Source organism: Acanthochromis polyacanthus, chromosome 15 (genome assembly GCF_021347895.1).
Source record: "Acanthochromis polyacanthus isolate Apoly-LR-REF ecotype Palm Island chromosome 15, KAUST_Apoly_ChrSc, whole genome shotgun sequence".
NCBI lineage: Eukaryota > Metazoa > Chordata > Actinopteri > Pomacentridae > Acanthochromis > Acanthochromis polyacanthus.
In genome coordinates, this window is record NC_067127.1 from 24,420,030 (window position 1) to 24,436,701 (window position 16,672).

At 39.9% G+C, this 16,672-nt stretch overlaps 1 protein-coding gene across 1 annotated transcript in view; it reads right to left on the reverse strand.

Annotated features, from left to right (window-relative positions):
• Positions 1-16,672, reverse strand: part of plekhh2 (pleckstrin homology domain containing, family H (with MyTH4 domain) member 2) — a 44,127-nt gene that overhangs the window by 13,932 nt on the left and 13,523 nt on the right. The window contains 16 exon segments of the mRNA XM_022192108.2: positions 712-820; positions 1,160-1,339; positions 1,511-1,591; positions 2,576-2,734; positions 2,915-3,001; positions 3,270-3,383; positions 3,756-3,892; positions 5,793-5,952; positions 6,163-6,257; positions 6,358-6,433; positions 6,596-7,503; positions 8,526-8,711; positions 9,508-9,589; positions 9,746-9,829; positions 10,245-10,394; positions 10,496-10,558. Coding sequence (XP_022047800.2) covers positions 712-820; positions 1,160-1,339; positions 1,511-1,591; positions 2,576-2,734; positions 2,915-3,001; positions 3,270-3,383; positions 3,756-3,892; positions 5,793-5,952; positions 6,163-6,257; positions 6,358-6,433; positions 6,596-7,503; positions 8,526-8,711; positions 9,508-9,589; positions 9,746-9,829; positions 10,245-10,394; positions 10,496-10,558 — 2,671 coding nt within the window.

Sequence of the window (16,672 nt, forward strand, 5' to 3'; positions counted from 1 at the left end):
CCTCACAGCTGTGAACCAGTTACTGACTGAATTTGAAGGGTATCTACTTGTGAATTTTGCTTCCTGGTGATGTTGATGGCCAACAACACATACAGCCCTAACTCAGAAATCTGATTTAGGGCTGTAATTCACTTTTACATGGACCTTTTCAAAAGCAGTTCTAAATGTAGTTCTAAATAGGCTCCTCTACACGTTCAGTATATTTTTTATTATACTTCTGGTGATGTAAGACAGATTTAAAAGTCACAGTGACAATAAAATGATCTGTGTGAAAGTATATTAACAAGGCATGGCAGAAAATGTGACCAGTATTTAGTAAAACAAGACTGTAAAACATCCATCCATCCATCCGTTCTCTATACACCGCTTTATCCTCACTAGGGTCACGGGGGTGCTGGAGCCTATCCCAGCTGACTCGGGCGAAGGCAGGGGACACCCTGGACAGGTCACCAGTCTGTCACAGGGCTACATACACAAACAATCACACTCACATTCACACCTACGGGCAATTTAGCGTTACCAATTAACCTCAGCATATTTTTGGACTGTGGGAGGAAGCCGGAGTGCCCGAAGAAAACCCACGCATGCACAGGGAGAACATGCAAACTCCATGCAGAAAGATCCCAGGCCGGGATTTGAACCGGGGATCTTCTTGCTGCAAGGCGAAAACAGTCTGTAAAAAAAGTCAGTGTATTTGTGGGAAATACTTACTTGTATCTCCATCCAGCTGGAAGAGTTTTCCCACCAGTTGCTCAAACTCCGTGCCGACTTTACCCACTGTGGTGCCCGCTGCCACAGACAGATGGTACAGCCATGAATCCTATAGAGTCGCACAGATTAACATAAGGAATACCAGAGACATGAGAAATAAACACAAGGCCAACAGCCAACACGTTCTCACTGAGACAACAGATCAATCATCAGTTCAGTTAGAGTTCACGTAAACGGATATACAGGAACATAAAAAGGAAAACAGGTCTGTAAATTGTAGACATAAAGAACAACATGACATAGACAAATTCAAACTTTGTGAACAGGAAGAATAAAGCAATAAGGTATCAATGTCATGGCTGCTGGTCAATCAGAGTAACAGGGCCTAAAAACTGCCACCATGACCGAAAAAAGAAAAAGAAAAGGTGAGCATTCAAATAGTGCTGACCTTTTCATGACGGGATTCAATGAGCAGGTAGGTCGGCCCCTGTTCCTGTGGGTGGACAGCGATGGTGAAGGCCGCCACCTGTAAGCCCCGCCCACACGCCATCAGGTCGTCATCTGAATCTCTTGACCTGTCGACCTCCTCCACCCGGGCCTCCCACAGCTTAATCTGACCCAGCGGGAACTGGAAACATGGACCGACACACCGAATACGCTCAGATACGAAACGGCTCAAGTAAATAGAAGTATTCGGGCGAAAACACAAAAAATGATCACTTGTCATGTGCACTACATTTCCCATTACCGTATTTATTTCTATATACTTATAACTGTGCTGAGTGATGTTGAAGCACACCTTGTCCTCTTGGCTGCGGAAGTAGTACAGTGTTTTCCCAATCAGAGCACACCAAACCCTCTTAGAATAGCCGTGCTTCACCTGTAACAGAGAAAGTGCAAATTTAAAGTGAAAATCTAGCATAAAATACGTGGTGAATATATGAGCGGTAACAGCATTGAGAAACGAGTTATACACAGAAAACTGCCTTCATAGCATTCTTGAAAAAGTTGTAAATTTTCTTGGGACGCACAGTGACACCGGCTTCATCATTGCCAAAGGCTTTAAAATGAAATGTTGGCAAAGAGAACCATTACAGACTAAAAACGTCTGTCATGCTCAGAGTTTACAGTTTTGTTTGAAAGTGCTACATAACACTAAATGTGAGATTTTTACATGTAAGTTGAAGTAGTTTTCTTATTTTGAGCAGTGAATGCAAACGATTATGTCTTCACTATTTAGAGAACCTTCAGATAAGAGTAGACATAATAATATGTTCATTCAGTAATATGTTTGGAGAGACCAAATGCTCTCTGTGTGAGGTGGAAAAAATATTCTGTCTGTTTCAGTATGAGTGTGCTGCACAGTGGCTCGATGGTTAGCACTTTGGCGTTGCAGCTAGAAGATCCCGAATTCGTGTCCCGGCCTTCCTGGGATCTTTCTGCTTGGAAATTGCATGTTCTCCCTGTGCATGTGTGGGTTTTCTCCGGGTACTCCGGCTTCTTCCCACAGTCCAAAAACATGCTGAGGGTAATTAGTAACTCTAAATTGTCCATAGGGTTGAATGCGAGTGTGATTGTTTGTCTCTATGTGCAGCCTTGTGACAGACTGGACAGCTGGGATAGACTTCAGCCTCTTGCAACTCTGAGGATTAAGTGATGTACAGATGATGGATGGATGTTTCAACATGGGTTCTGTAAAGCGATTTGAGACAGTTTGACTTTTAAGTGGCTCTATATATGTAAAATTTATTGAATTGAACATGAAGAAATGACCAGAATGAGCTGAGGAATATTGGCAAAAATCCAATATCATATATTTTCTTTATTTGCGAGAGTTAAAATCCTGATTGCATGTTGTGTGGACCTTGACGAGCAGTCCCTTCATGCCAGGGCGGATATCTGGCTGAGTGAAGAGAGGACTGGCGGCCTTCACTCTCAGCACACTCTGCAGCACCCGCAGCCACTCCTCCAGCAGGTTGGGAGAGTCGGCCTTCAGGTAGTAAACACGCTTCCCCGTCACTATCTACACACAGGAATGAAAAACACAGGCGGAGGTGAAGATGTATAAAGAATTTAAGATTCATTGGGCTTTGTAAAGTGGCTGAGATCTGACCAGAGTTCATTTTCATCACTGTAGATCTGTTAAATAATGCAGAATGTTTAGTTTTGGGATAAAGAAATTCTGAAAATTATGATTGAATACCTGGAGAACTTGTTTCCCTTCACCTCGGGCGATGCTGCTGGTGGCGTTGACCTCGATCTGACCCTGAGGTTTCCTGATCACATCACTCTGTGGGAGGATGATAGAGGATTACAGCTTCACTCACTGTGGAGGCATGACCCCAGCTCAGATCAGCTGACTTTATAACAGATGGTCTTCTAATTTATAGATCATAAATTTATCAGATTAAAAAACAAATCCTTACTGTGCTTTAAGCTTTAAATGTTTGCACAACAAAATTACATAACTAATTCCTGATAAAGGAACATAAAAACATGAAACACAAAAACATGGAACAACATTTTGGGATGAAACAGAATTGCTGAGTAAAACCTACAGGTGACTTATAGTAGAGCAGCTCTCCATCTTTGAGGACAAACCAGCGTCGCTTCCAGGTTTTCTTCCAGGTCTTGACCATTTTCAGCAGGTAGCCTGACTTCTCCATCGGCTCCTAGAGGACATGACACCATTCAGTTTGATGCAGTACTGTGTACATTGCAAGATGTAAAGGAGAATCTCATATAAACATGGTTGGAAAAACAAAATAACTAATTGGGTATTCATATTTGAGGCTGGCAGATGGTCCCTGGTAAGCTAAACAAAAGATACCAAGAAACTAATAGGTTATATGATGTTTACCAGGCAATAAAAGGCACTGAGGGAACTCTCAGATGTGTTAAAACAAAGTCTATAAACTTGTCTTAATAGACTGTAAAGCAGCTCTAAATGGTCATCGTTCAGTGTAGAGTATGGTGATGAGGAGCATGGAAACTAATGGATCCCTGTGATGTGTGTGTTATAGATGAAGGATTCTGTGACTCACACTCTTGCCGTTGTCGCTGGATGAACAGCAGGTCTTGGGCAGTTTCTGCTCAGGCTCAGAGCATTCGGTGTCAGTGGAGTACGCATCAGGAGGGATGGCGTAGTCGCTCTCTGATGTCATTGAAGCCATAGACACAGCTGGAGGACGGATGTATGCGAGAGCTCAACTTACAATAGGGTCATTCCAGGTGAAATGATCAGATATTCCTTGGGGGTGTTGCTGCACCATTTTCAAATTAGTCCTAAATTTGCATGCCATTAGACAGTCACAAAAGTACTTTCTATGCAAAATTGTAGGCCTGTAGCTCAAACAGTTTCTGAGTTGTGGGGGTCTGAAATTTTCAGAATTTGGGCTATAAAAAGCCTCGCCAGGGTTTTTTGCATCTTTAAGTGGTTATTTCTCAGCCTCTAGACATACCAGAGAGCTGTGAGTTGGTAAACAAGGCCTCTGCATGTAGCCAGTGCCCCACAAACATCCCCAGGTGTTTCCCTACACTCTGCAGGCCATGGGGGCTTGCTAAAAATGCTAAAAAATTAAGAGACACCTACTCACGAGTGGGTTTTGGGACCTTAAAAGTACTAGAAATACTGCACAGAAGTGTTCTAACACCCCTGGGTTCCATTCTACACAAACTTGTGTGATAACTTAGCAAACTGGAGCTTTCTAGGTACTTTGGAAAATATGAGCTCCCAAAGTTGGGCGAGATTTTTAATTGGCTATTTTTGGTGGCAAAAATCTCAGTGTGTACCTTCAAAAAGTGTAATGACATGTTGACACCCATTTGCAATGCATACATGTAATTATAACATACACATACAAATTACATGTACTAGCTTGAATTGAGGGAGCTCTGTCGTAGTTTATGGTTGATTAATTTAAAAATAACAATAATGTTGAATTTTACAGTATCAGTGCAGTGGGATTAAACATGTTAAATTTAATTGTACAATGTCATGTTACAAGCAAAAGAACCTATACCTAAGTTATAACTTAGGTATACCTAAGTTATACCATTACACTTTTTGAAGGTAGTCACCTTTAACAACTAACATTTCAAAAAAGAACAAAACATACATAATACTACCATTGGAATGACTACTAATACTTGTATCCCAATTTAAAGTAGTGAAAAGCAAAAAACCATTTTGACATTACCCATGCCATTTTGAGTAAGAATATCTCAGTAACTACAAATATAACTCTGCTGCTTTTTTGTACAGTGATAGAAGACAGATAGAACTGTCTTGTAGAAAAATTTGGGGTCTCTGGTACCTGTCCCACACTGAGATTTGTGCCACAAAAAATAGCCAATTAAAAATCTTGTCCAACTTTGGGAGCTCATATTTTCCAAAGTACCTAGAAAGCTCCAGTTTGCTAAGTTATCACACAAGTTTGTGTAGAATGGAACCCAGGGGTGTTAGAACACTTCTGTGCAGTATTTCTAGTACTTTTAAGGTCCCAAAACCCACTCGTGAGTAGGTGTCTCTTACTTTTTAGCATTTTTAGCAAGCCCCCATGGCCTGCAGAGTGTAGGGAAACACCTGGGGATGTTTGTGGGGCACTGGCTACATGCAGAGGCCTTGTTTACCAACTCACAGCTCTCTGGTATGTCTAGAGGCTGAGAAATAACCACTTAAAGATGCAAAAAAAACCCCTGGCGAGGCTTTTTATAGCCCAAATTCTGAAAATTTCAGACCCCCACAACTCAGAAACTATTTGAGCTACAGGCCTAGAATTTTGCATAGAAAGTACTTTTGTGACTGTCTAATGGCATACAAATTTAGGACTAATTTGAAAAAGGTGCGGCAACCACCATCTGGTGAAACCACACGGAATGACCTAATATGAATGCACAATAAAACTAACAATGACTTCATACTCATGTGCAGGAAACAGAGAAACATTCATCGACATTAGAGATCTGTTCCGGAATTCTTTTACAGCTTTGACATTGCATCAACAGCTGTGCTCACGGGTAGTCTGGATTTCCGCTGCTGTGGGAGTTCTAAACAAATCCAAAGAAGACTTGTGTGGTACCTCTCTTGAGAGAGCGCGGGCTGCCTGGGCTGCTGTCCTTTCTGGAGCTGGAGGAGGTGTGGGAGCTGCAGAGGGAACCATCCTCCTCTCCTGAACTGGATGACTCCTCAGAGCTGGATGATTCATCTGAGAACGGACTGCTGCTCAACAGAGTGGCTTTCTGCGAGATGGAAGTGCTGTGGTGGTTAGCATGCGCACAGTCATAGATACACCACTATACTCGACATTACAATCAACTTTTATTAACTTAACTACAGATCAATAAAATACAGAACAAACCAGATGCTGTGAATAAGGTCAGAGGTGATCAAATACAGATGGAGGGAATGCGTGAGTGGCAGTAGATGCTGTTGTGTGCTCTTATACTTACCCCCTTTAGAGTAGTGTAAACTGGTGTAGTCATGTTTTTATAAATGAGGGATGTGTACATTACAAAGGCAGGATAAGAGGACTGCAGGGAGGGATCTGTGACACAGATTACACTTCAGTTAGTCAGTACTGAATTGAAAATCTCTCTAGCAGAGACTGTGTGAGCAGCTCAGCAATTTGACCTCCATGTTTTTACCTTTGCTAGCAGGGTCCGTGCAGGACGTGTCAGACAGTCTGATTCCTGATTTAGCCACAGCATAGATACGACTTTCCTATGAAGAAAATGCAATATTATCAGTCAGTATTTTAACAGAACACGTCTGCGATTAAAAAAACATAAATTTTGCAAGCAATATTCTTGACAGTAAGAAAAAGATTATTAGCAGCCTTATTCTTCATATAACCTATAATCAGTAAACCTCGGACAGTCTTACCCAGGAGGGGAGTCTGTGTAAAGGTGGAGTCGGAGGTTTGCTGCCAGGTACTGAGCCGTCACAGTCAGACCTCACTGAGCTAATCTCTGTCCCGGGTTCAGATGAGGTCTGAGAGGATGGCATGGCGGTTTGTGAGCTGGGAGGAATTTGTGGAGGTGTGTCCCTGCCCGTCTCCATGCCAACCTCGTGCTGCTGGTCGAGGTCGGTTTCCTGCGGCCGTAGGGGGCGCAGCATGCTGAGGGCGTTGCGTGTTTGACCGTGTGCCGCCTCACTGCTGATCGGTGGCTGGCTCAGGTGTTTCTTGGCCAGGGATACGTTCATCAACCCGAACCCTGCTGGGGTCCTAAGGCGGGGCTGTTTGGGTGAGGCGGGGTTGTCTCTCGGGTCCTGGGGAGGGTTGGGTCGTTTCGGGGTGAGGGCTGGTGTGAGGATGGGGCTGGGGGTGTTGGTCTCACTGGAGGAGGACGAGGAGTCAAGCCTCTGAGACTGGAATCGCTTGTTGAGCTCCTCAGAGGTGCAGTCCTCCAGCTTAGCCCCGTGTCCCTCGTCCTCCCCCTTACACCCTGCTAGTGCTCCATCTGATGACTCCAGCAGGCTAATGCCGAGACGCTCGGCTCGCTGCATGTCATCGTCAAACAGAGAGCTGCTGTCGTCTGAAGCAGTCAGGTAGGTCTCACTGCCAGGCCGGCTGAACTCCAAGCCGCACACTCTCCCTCTGCCTGCCTCCCCCTCTGATGCAGCACTGGAGAGCACGGATGAGACACAGCGAGACTCCGGTCCACAGGCATTCTCACCAGGATTCTCAGATGGACTGTTGTCCTCTATTGGTAGACACACCAGTCCAGAATGGTTTGGTCTGTGGACTTCACCATTGGTCCCTGAGGAGGCTGTCTGCTTGCTGCTCTTCTCTGCCAAAGCATAAATGAACACAGATGATATGTGTTAGCTGCATTAATTCATAGCTGTTTTATGGGGGTTGTGTTAAGTGTGTGTATGGGGTCCTTGAAACCCATTCAGTAATGGGTTAGGGTTAGTGTATAATTTCAGAATTAATGAGAGATGATGTAAAACAATGCCACTGCTATCTTGAGTAAAGTGACACTTAGAAACATATATAGCTGTACTTCAATTTAATTCATATTTCACCCGAGCTATACAACAAACTAAAGCAAAGTATGACGATATGAATCTTTGGTTTCATTTCAACACTCTGATAGAAGCAATGATTTTGTTTATTAACTAGTATTGTGGCTCTAGCGATGGTAGCTAGCCCCTAACATTTCATAATAGCACCAGTATCACACAATGTAATTTATCTGTACAATATACAGAACTATAGCGCACCTGCAGAATTAATGGTGTTCCCATCAGCCTCTGCTGTACTTTGTTCATAGGTAATTAGCAAAGGTTAGCATTCTAACACATTGTAAATATTATTTTTGCTGAATGTATGTTAGCATTGTCAAGGAGAGCATAATAACATGCTGTTTTCATCATTTAGCTGATTAAACATATCAGAGGACTTAGCTTTGTCTTCATGCAAACAGCAGTAACACATCAAATGCCTCTGCAGAGTTAGAATGTAAAAAGATGATTTCTTCTTAAATTAAAACAGCTGTTCCATTATTTAATATGTTCACCTCCTAACTGCTGGCTACTTTCTGTCATACATGGATGTTAATCTTGTGTCTTACATATGAACAAGGGATGTTATTGTGTGCATATTTTATCACACATTTTGTTCTCACTCTAATTTCTCATCAACATTTTTACAATACTTCAGCAGAAAAAGTTTTCTAACACACCCTGGAAATGACTTCACTTTGTGCTTTCCTTTGTCCAGCTCTGCTCCATCCAGTTAAACTCAGAAATATGCAGACTTACAGAAGCTGTTTCCATTATCAAGCGCTGTGACTTTGAGGGGACTTACCACTTTTGTCTCTGCTCTCAGTCTCTCCCTGCGTGCTGAGGGTCCTCTGGGATGGTGCTGGTCCAGTAAGGACCTGGGGGTTTTTCCCCCTCACTTGAAAACAGCCAAACGTCAGGCTGCTGAGACGCTGGGCCTCCCCTGGTCTGCACAGGACTCCTCGTCCACCAGCACACTTCTGCTCAAACACTGCAAAAACACAGGTTTCAATAGTGCTTAAACACACATTGTAACAGTGCAAAAGACAGTCATTTTTGAGATTTCTAGGTTCAAGTTAGTTATTATTTTCTGTCATCATTTCATAAATATTAGAATTCATATGGTCATTAAAACTAATCAAAAGCACAATAAACAAGATGTTAAGGAAGGTAACTTTGACAATGTGCACCTTTAAAATTGATGTTTGGTTTAAAATGTAACGCTCATTTATTGGAGAATGAAACAAGTCACATGACCACAGTTTGGTTAAGGGTCACATCTGTAGCATTGTGGGTAAAATGCAATATGCCCGTAGAGGAATTGCTGGAGAGGAAACGATATGGCCTAAAAGCATAACTATCCTGCATGATCTGAGAGGCGCATGTGGTAATTGTGACTTTTAAGTTTATTTGCTTCATATTTGTTGGCATTACTTGTTAAAGTGCTTTGTATGGAGAGCTTTAATTTAGTGTTGTTGCAAGCTAGCATATTATATCTGTCTAACATCAGAAAACCTGCATAGAAGATTAATTTTTGGATTCCATCTAAGTAGAGACACTTTATTGTGAAACTTTTTGTATATCTGAAATGTTTGTATCTACTTTATTTTCATAGTTTGCACAATGTGGGCTGACTGAGGAGAAAAATAAATGTTAAAAGACACCTGCGTGGCTTTCATTGTAGTTACACACATATTAGTAATTGCCATGCACTTTAGTTTGTGTCAATATAAATCGTAAAGCGGATATGAGCAAACGTGGGTAATTTGAGACATATAACTTCTTACCTTGTACTTGTTTCTGTAGCTCCAAAATCTGAGCCTCTTGTTGCTTGTTGGTTTCTCTTAATGCAGCATTCTCAACCTCAAACTGAAGCATAAACATATTTCACATAAAACAACGACTTCATTCAGAGATTGGTTACATATGAATTACTTTAACTCACCTTCCAGTTTCCACATGGTCTCTTTTCAATATACGGAAATTGTTTTTGTACCTTCATATTCAATGCAGAAAAATGTTTACCTCTGACAACTTCAGCATCACCCACTCCTTGATCTTAGCTGCTTTCTCCTCCACTGTTTTGGCATCTTGAAGTCTGATTTGTTTCTGGTAACAATTAAAAAAAAGCACAAACTTAAGCAATCTGTCACTCTAGGTTCATACAAGCAGCTAAAAATATGCTGAGAAACAGAGAGATGTTGAAGATAGAAGGGACTGTACTTTAGTAGGGACACTATCTGTCATTACATAGAACAAGATCGCAAAACTGACAATAAGAACAAGGTTAAAAACGCTGGTGACTTAAAGGCTTAAAGGAATAGTTTAGTCTTCCTGTATCTTCTGTTTTTGTAGTGGGATGACAGTTTGGTGTTTTTCAATTTTACTTCCGCTCTTTCTCTGTGTTTGTGAAGAGTCACTGCATGCCACGTCTTTGTCTTCATTATTTTGCACTGGGAAAAAAAAAAAGAACAAATTCACATGCACCACATCTGCTGAAAATCTTTGCGTGTATGTGCTTTACCTGCTCCTCCAGCTGCTGCTCCAGCTGGGCGATGACGTCCTCCTTCTCCTGCACTAAGCCCTGCAGCTCCTGGCACTGTTGAAACAAACGCACCTCTGAGTCTCCGGACGGACCGTCTGGAGCCTTGAGCTTCTCCTCCATCCACTGCACCTGAAATCATCACACACACGCACGCCGATAAATACGTTCACACATGGCCACACACACTCAGAGTCCAGACAAAGCTGCCTTAGTTAATCTCAGATCCTTACCTGCTGCTGAGCTGTGAAGGCCCGTTTCTCTGCATCGATCACCTGTGTTTCCAGCTGTTGAATCTGTGAACACAAAATCTATTTGTCATAATTGTGGCTTTTTTCTTGAGAACACTTTTTATGTAACCCTCTTAATGAGCCTTGTTACTTCATGATTGCTACACAAGCACATACAGCGCCCTCCATAATTATTGGCACCCCTGGTTAAGATGTGTTGAAAGCTTTAAAATAAATTCACTTTTTATTGCAGAAGCATACTCTCACACTGAAAATTGCTGAAAAATGTTGTTATAGGAGAAGATTAGGTGCTGTTTTGTTGGTAAAATGGGGTTGTACAAAGTATTAACATCAGTCGTGCTAATAATTGTGGCACACATGATTTGATGTAAAAGAATTATTTATTAGTTAGTGATTTTTTTCCCCACTGAATAAATGCAATTGAATTAAAGGTTGGATTTTGCTCTTTTTTTCATTGTGGTCCTATATTATTTAGAAAAAAAATGAATTTATGAGAAGCTAAAGAACACATCTTAACCAGGGGTGCCAAGAATTATGGAGGGTGCTGTATATACACAGAATACAAGGCTTCCCTCCTGTGTTTCAGACCAACCTGTTTGCATGGATACTAAATATAGTGGTGGAAAAAAGTTTGCGGACACCCCATGCAGTTGTGAAATGTTGCATTATGAATGACTCTCAGGTCTTCAAGTCTGATTTCTTTTAGTACAGTTGCAGCATAAATGCTATACAATTCTTAAAAAGCCATTAAAAACTTAAAATTAATTGGTTCCTTAAAAATGCAAAAGAAATGTTGAGTACCGGGTCACTTTGGTACCACTGATCCACTAATGGTGGTCGTGCTTTTTATTAAAAGACACAATTGTTTTTACTGTGAATCATTTCTAAAAGATGCTGCATCAAGCATGTTTTATTTTGCTTTCAGTCTCTCATGCAGTATCCTCTCTGTGTAGAACCAGCTAGAGAATTTCTAAATTACTAGACGACTGTAGTCCACCCAAAAATTCATGTGAGTCATTTCTGGTTTTATAGTTTTGCTGAGGAGCTTAAAATCACTTTTTTTTTTTTTTTTTACAGGATTTGGAACAAACCCCACATTTACGGCAAATGTTTGACTAACACAATAATGTGATTTTGGTGTATTTGGAGTATTTTTTGACTAATATTTCTCACAGATCAGTTAATATTCTGGCAGAAAGTTGAAAACATGATGATTCTCTCTGTTTTCGCTCTGAAAAATGGCTTTGATAAATGTTATTTTGGCGATATATACAACAAGAAATGCACTCAGCGCAGTACTACGACAAGGCTGCTCAGTCGTATCATTTCTGACGGCTAAAATCTTGAAAAATTTGCGGCAGAAATCAGGGCACCGTAGAATGTGACCGTTTAATATAGATGTACCATGATAAGTCCCGATAAGTCCGCAACAGTCTATGTGTAGTAGCATTGCAATCATGTGATCACCAACGGGCAGCTGACGTAGTGTTCACTTGTCATAGCTACAGTGACGCCGTGCCACAATCTCGCAATGATAGAGAAATCTTAAACAAATCCATGGATCCAGATTATAGGTTGCATACTGTCAGAATCTATTCACTTGGTCCTTGTGTCATTTCTGACCTTCCCTGAAAATGTCATCCAAATATATCAGTTTGTTTTTGAGTAATGTTGCTAACAGACAAACAAACAGAAAAACCAATGCTGACCGTCACATAACTCCCTTTCAAACCAACTGTGCATCTCTGATCTGCAGTTTCTGGCCACAACGACCTCCAAAATGTTCATTGTTCTGTTTCTATTGCTTGCTCTCCATCTGCTATCCTGCTATACCCACCTCTAACCCCCACACTCAGACCAACCAGTTGAGATGACCGCCTTCCCTGAGCCTGGTTCTATATGAAGTTCTTTTTTTACCCCTCTTAAAAAACATCTAAACTAGGTACAGGTTTTTTTTAAAAATTCCATCCCACTGTCGCTAACTGCTTACTCAACTATTCACTAATGAATGACATCCTTCTCCACCTTTAGGTCTCTCACTTCACACTGCGAGATGTTGGAGGATTTACTGCATGTCAACAGAAGATGAAGTCATGCCTTGAATGTCTTTACTGAAAAGTACTAAAACTGTTAGCTCTTTTTATGTTCCAAGATCAGAGGGCTTATACACGATAAAAAAGGAATCCATAGATTTGCCTTACCACAAAATGCAGAAACAGCAACATTAACAATAAAATATAAGAATTTTACCTTTCATGATAAAATGCAGTGTCCATTGCCAAGAAAAGGCAGCAGTTCTTGTTGCCAGTGGATTCATTTATTTACAACATTTACAAGAACATCTCAGAATTGATGAGGCAATTTTATGACTGCTGAAGTGCAGCACATAGCACCTTTAACCAGTTATACAATGGTGATGAGGTGTCACATCTGTAAAGTTACAAGCAGCCCTTTGTGTACTAAGATCAGAGCAGGTTGTGTAGAACCTGGCAGGAGTGTGTTAATACTCCAGCAACACCAAAAGGTCACACAGCTTTCACACACACACACCCACACACACAAACAGATGCTGGCACACACTGCATGAGCACATACACAAGGATCAAAGAAAAGAAGCCTGTGGGAATCAAGGAGACAGAGATGACTTTATGAGCAACATTCCTCTGAAATTCCTCAGGTCAAAGTGGCGGAAGCAGCGGAGGAACCAGTGTCTTCTTAAGGGAAGCTCTCTCAAACCTCAGAAGCTCTCTGAAGGAAAATATGCAGGAATGTCGATGGAAATTTTCTGTGTAGTAACCACCATGGTTAGAATATTTTGCTACATGAGCACATATACACGTACAACTTAGACCAGATGAGAGGCAACGTCTAAGAATGTAGCAAAGTTTAGAGGACTGAGCTCACACAACAAGCAGTCAGATGTATCTGAGAATAAGGCAGAGTGGAGAAGATAATGAAGGAAGTCATTTAGATTAGATTAAATATACTGTATATACAGTAAACAAAGCTTCACTGTCAGATTCACAGGTTAACCAGATCAGAAGATACTTTACCAATCACAGGTCCTCTCACCGTTGCTGTTTGACTTATGAAAGCAGGACACAGGTGGAACTATTATCTCTAATAACTGACAAGCCTAAATGGAAAGCATTCAAACATACTCTCTGATATTCTGTCTGACGGCTGATTAACAGTGCTGTGTTGTCATTACTCTGCTCTCAACCTCTGTGTTGTACAAACACATAAACGTGCTCACCACATCTGTACACACTCAGTGCTGGTGATAATTCAATAATTGTAAATTCTGGTGTTGTAAATTGTGAGCATGAATGTTCATAAACTCAACTGACTCATTGAATCTGTAATATATCTACAATAACTATATATATATATATATATATATATATATATATATATATATATATATATATATATATATATGCATATATGTTATATTTTGCAACAGTCAGTTTTACAGGTTTAATTTTTTATATTATTATACATATTTTCCAGTATCTCACTTAAGTATAGCAAGAAATCTTGATTCTAAAATTAATTTTACTAACTCATTCATGCCCAGATAAAAGGTACTGGTTCTGTTCTACTAGGTAAGTAGCAGAAAATGAATGGATGGATTAACAAATTAAAAATAAAGAAAGAACTTTAGTTAAATTGGTGAGACAACTGTAGCTAACAGTAGAGACAACATTTTCTAAAAATCTGATTACACTGACAGCACCCAAAATGGACTGAACAGTTTAGGTTTACTTGAATGTATAAAGTCCCCTGACAGGCAACAATTTTATTTACCCTACTGAGAAAATATTTAAAAAAAAACAAAAAAACTTGTCAAATACTTTGTATGGCCACTTACTGGATAATCTTTTTTAAATCGCTTTACCATTATTGAAAAACGCAAAAATTACTTACTCAACCTTAATTCCTAAAGGGAAATTAGCTGTCTTTATACTAACACTTAGGTATAATGTTTTAGAAGTAAAAATATATGATTAAGTCTTGAATTAAAGTAAATGATTTATTAACTATAAACTCATCTCTGTAGATTAGATGTAACTCTACACTGTTGCTTCCTCTACAGTGTGTCGAGCTACATAGCAGCTCATCTATGACTCTGCTCAAACACTGAAAATACTACACAATACACAATGGCAAATTGTGCTATTGGGAAATTGGAAAAACAATAATTATACAAAAGGACAGAACTGGTTCCTTCAATTTGTTTCAATCCATGTTTTTTTTTTTTAACTGTAACTGCTTCACTAATTTCAATCTGGAAATACTCTGCCATGACGAGGACTAATTATTTCACTCATGATGTGTCTTCTAGCACATGATAGACACCACATGGTATTGTTACCACGACGAAAACTTCAGTTTCACTGGCAGGGCTTTTTAATGCAGTTGCTGTTGTCATATTCAAACTGAGCGCAAACCGCTGTGAAGAGCGACAACTGTATTTAGCCTCACTGTGGATGCAGCTGTTGGAGCACGCCGTGGCCAAGCTCCAGTTTTCCTCTGCTCCTGGTAACTCCCAGAGACCAGAAGAAGTGGACTCAGCTCCGTCCAAAGGCAGCCACACCCTCACTGTTTCCACTGCACAACGTTTTCAGGACCAAAGAGGAAGCGAGACCTTTACACAGCCACCGTTCCATTTGACAGTTTACAGAGAGATTTCGATTCGAACATTCTGTAGGATTATGCTACTGTATGTCCACACCTGGGATGGGAATTGACTGCAGTTTATTTGATACGGTGTTTGGACAACTGAATCTGCACACTTTCACATCTTGATATGAAGAGATTTCATTGTATCAGAACAGTAGCAGATATAACAAACATTCTTAATCTGTTTCTGATGACACAGGTGAATTTCTCTCAAGAAAACACACTCACCAAGCAGACCTAAATGCATGTTCAGATCAAAAGCAGACGTGAAAGCGGTCAATGTATTTCACACACAAATGCACACACACACACACTCTCCCTCTCTTCTGGATATAGATCCTCTGCTGTGCCACAAAAGAAACCACATGTGCCTCTCTCAATAACAGATATAGCATCTGGCACAAAAAGCATGTTAATTACAGGGCATGTATACTGTAGGTTACAGCTGGAGACGACACACACACACTCTCACACACACACACCAGACATAACAACATATAAAAAAACATAAACACATGTCTGATGATGATGATCCTCTCCTGTGCATCAGAGCATGTGTGCAATTTTGTATGTTTTCCTCATTCTCTATGTTATATATGTAGGATGAATCAGACCTGCACTGCAAAAAACTCTGAATCTTACCAAGTCCATTTGTCTTATTTTTAGTCAAAATGTCTCATCCCACTTGATTTAAGACAAATTCACTTAACAAGTGACATTTCAGCAAGATGGAGAGACTTGTTTGAAGACAATGCATCTTAAATATCTTGTTAAGTCAAACAATCTTGAAATGATCTTGTTTAAAACTGGTGTCATCCTGCAGGTCAAATTGACCTGTTTTCAAGTTTAAAAATGTGAAAAAAAAAATATATATTTTCACTGTGAAAACTTCCACATTTTCAAATTTTTTTGGGAAATTTTTGAACATTTTTTGGTGGAAAAAAAGAAATGTTAAAACAAATGTTTCTTTAAGAACATTCAGAGAAAAATCAACCAAAATCCAGCGAATTTCGCTGGATTTTGGTTGATTTTTTTCTGAATGTTCTTAAAGAAAATATTAGACGTTTTACTGATATATATGTAATCCCTTTAGATATTTCTAGGATTTTTTTGGAAGATTTTTATTCATTTTTTGAAAATATTTTTCTGAATGTTCTTAAAGAAAATATTAGAAGTTTTACTGATATATATGTAATCACGAGATATTTCTAGGGTTTTTTGGAAGATTTTTATTCATTTTTTGAAAATATTTACAATTTTTATATATTTTTCATTTTTTAAATTTTTCTTCCTTGCCAAATTTGTGATTTTTTTCAATAAAACTTTTAAAGGAAACATTTAAAGAGATTTTCTTCCTGAAGATTTTGCAAATTTTTTTAAATTTGGGGAATTTTTTTGCTGAATTTTTGGATTATTTTCAGACAAAGCAGCGATATTTTCTGGTGCCGTAAATGAGGACAACAGGAGGTTTAA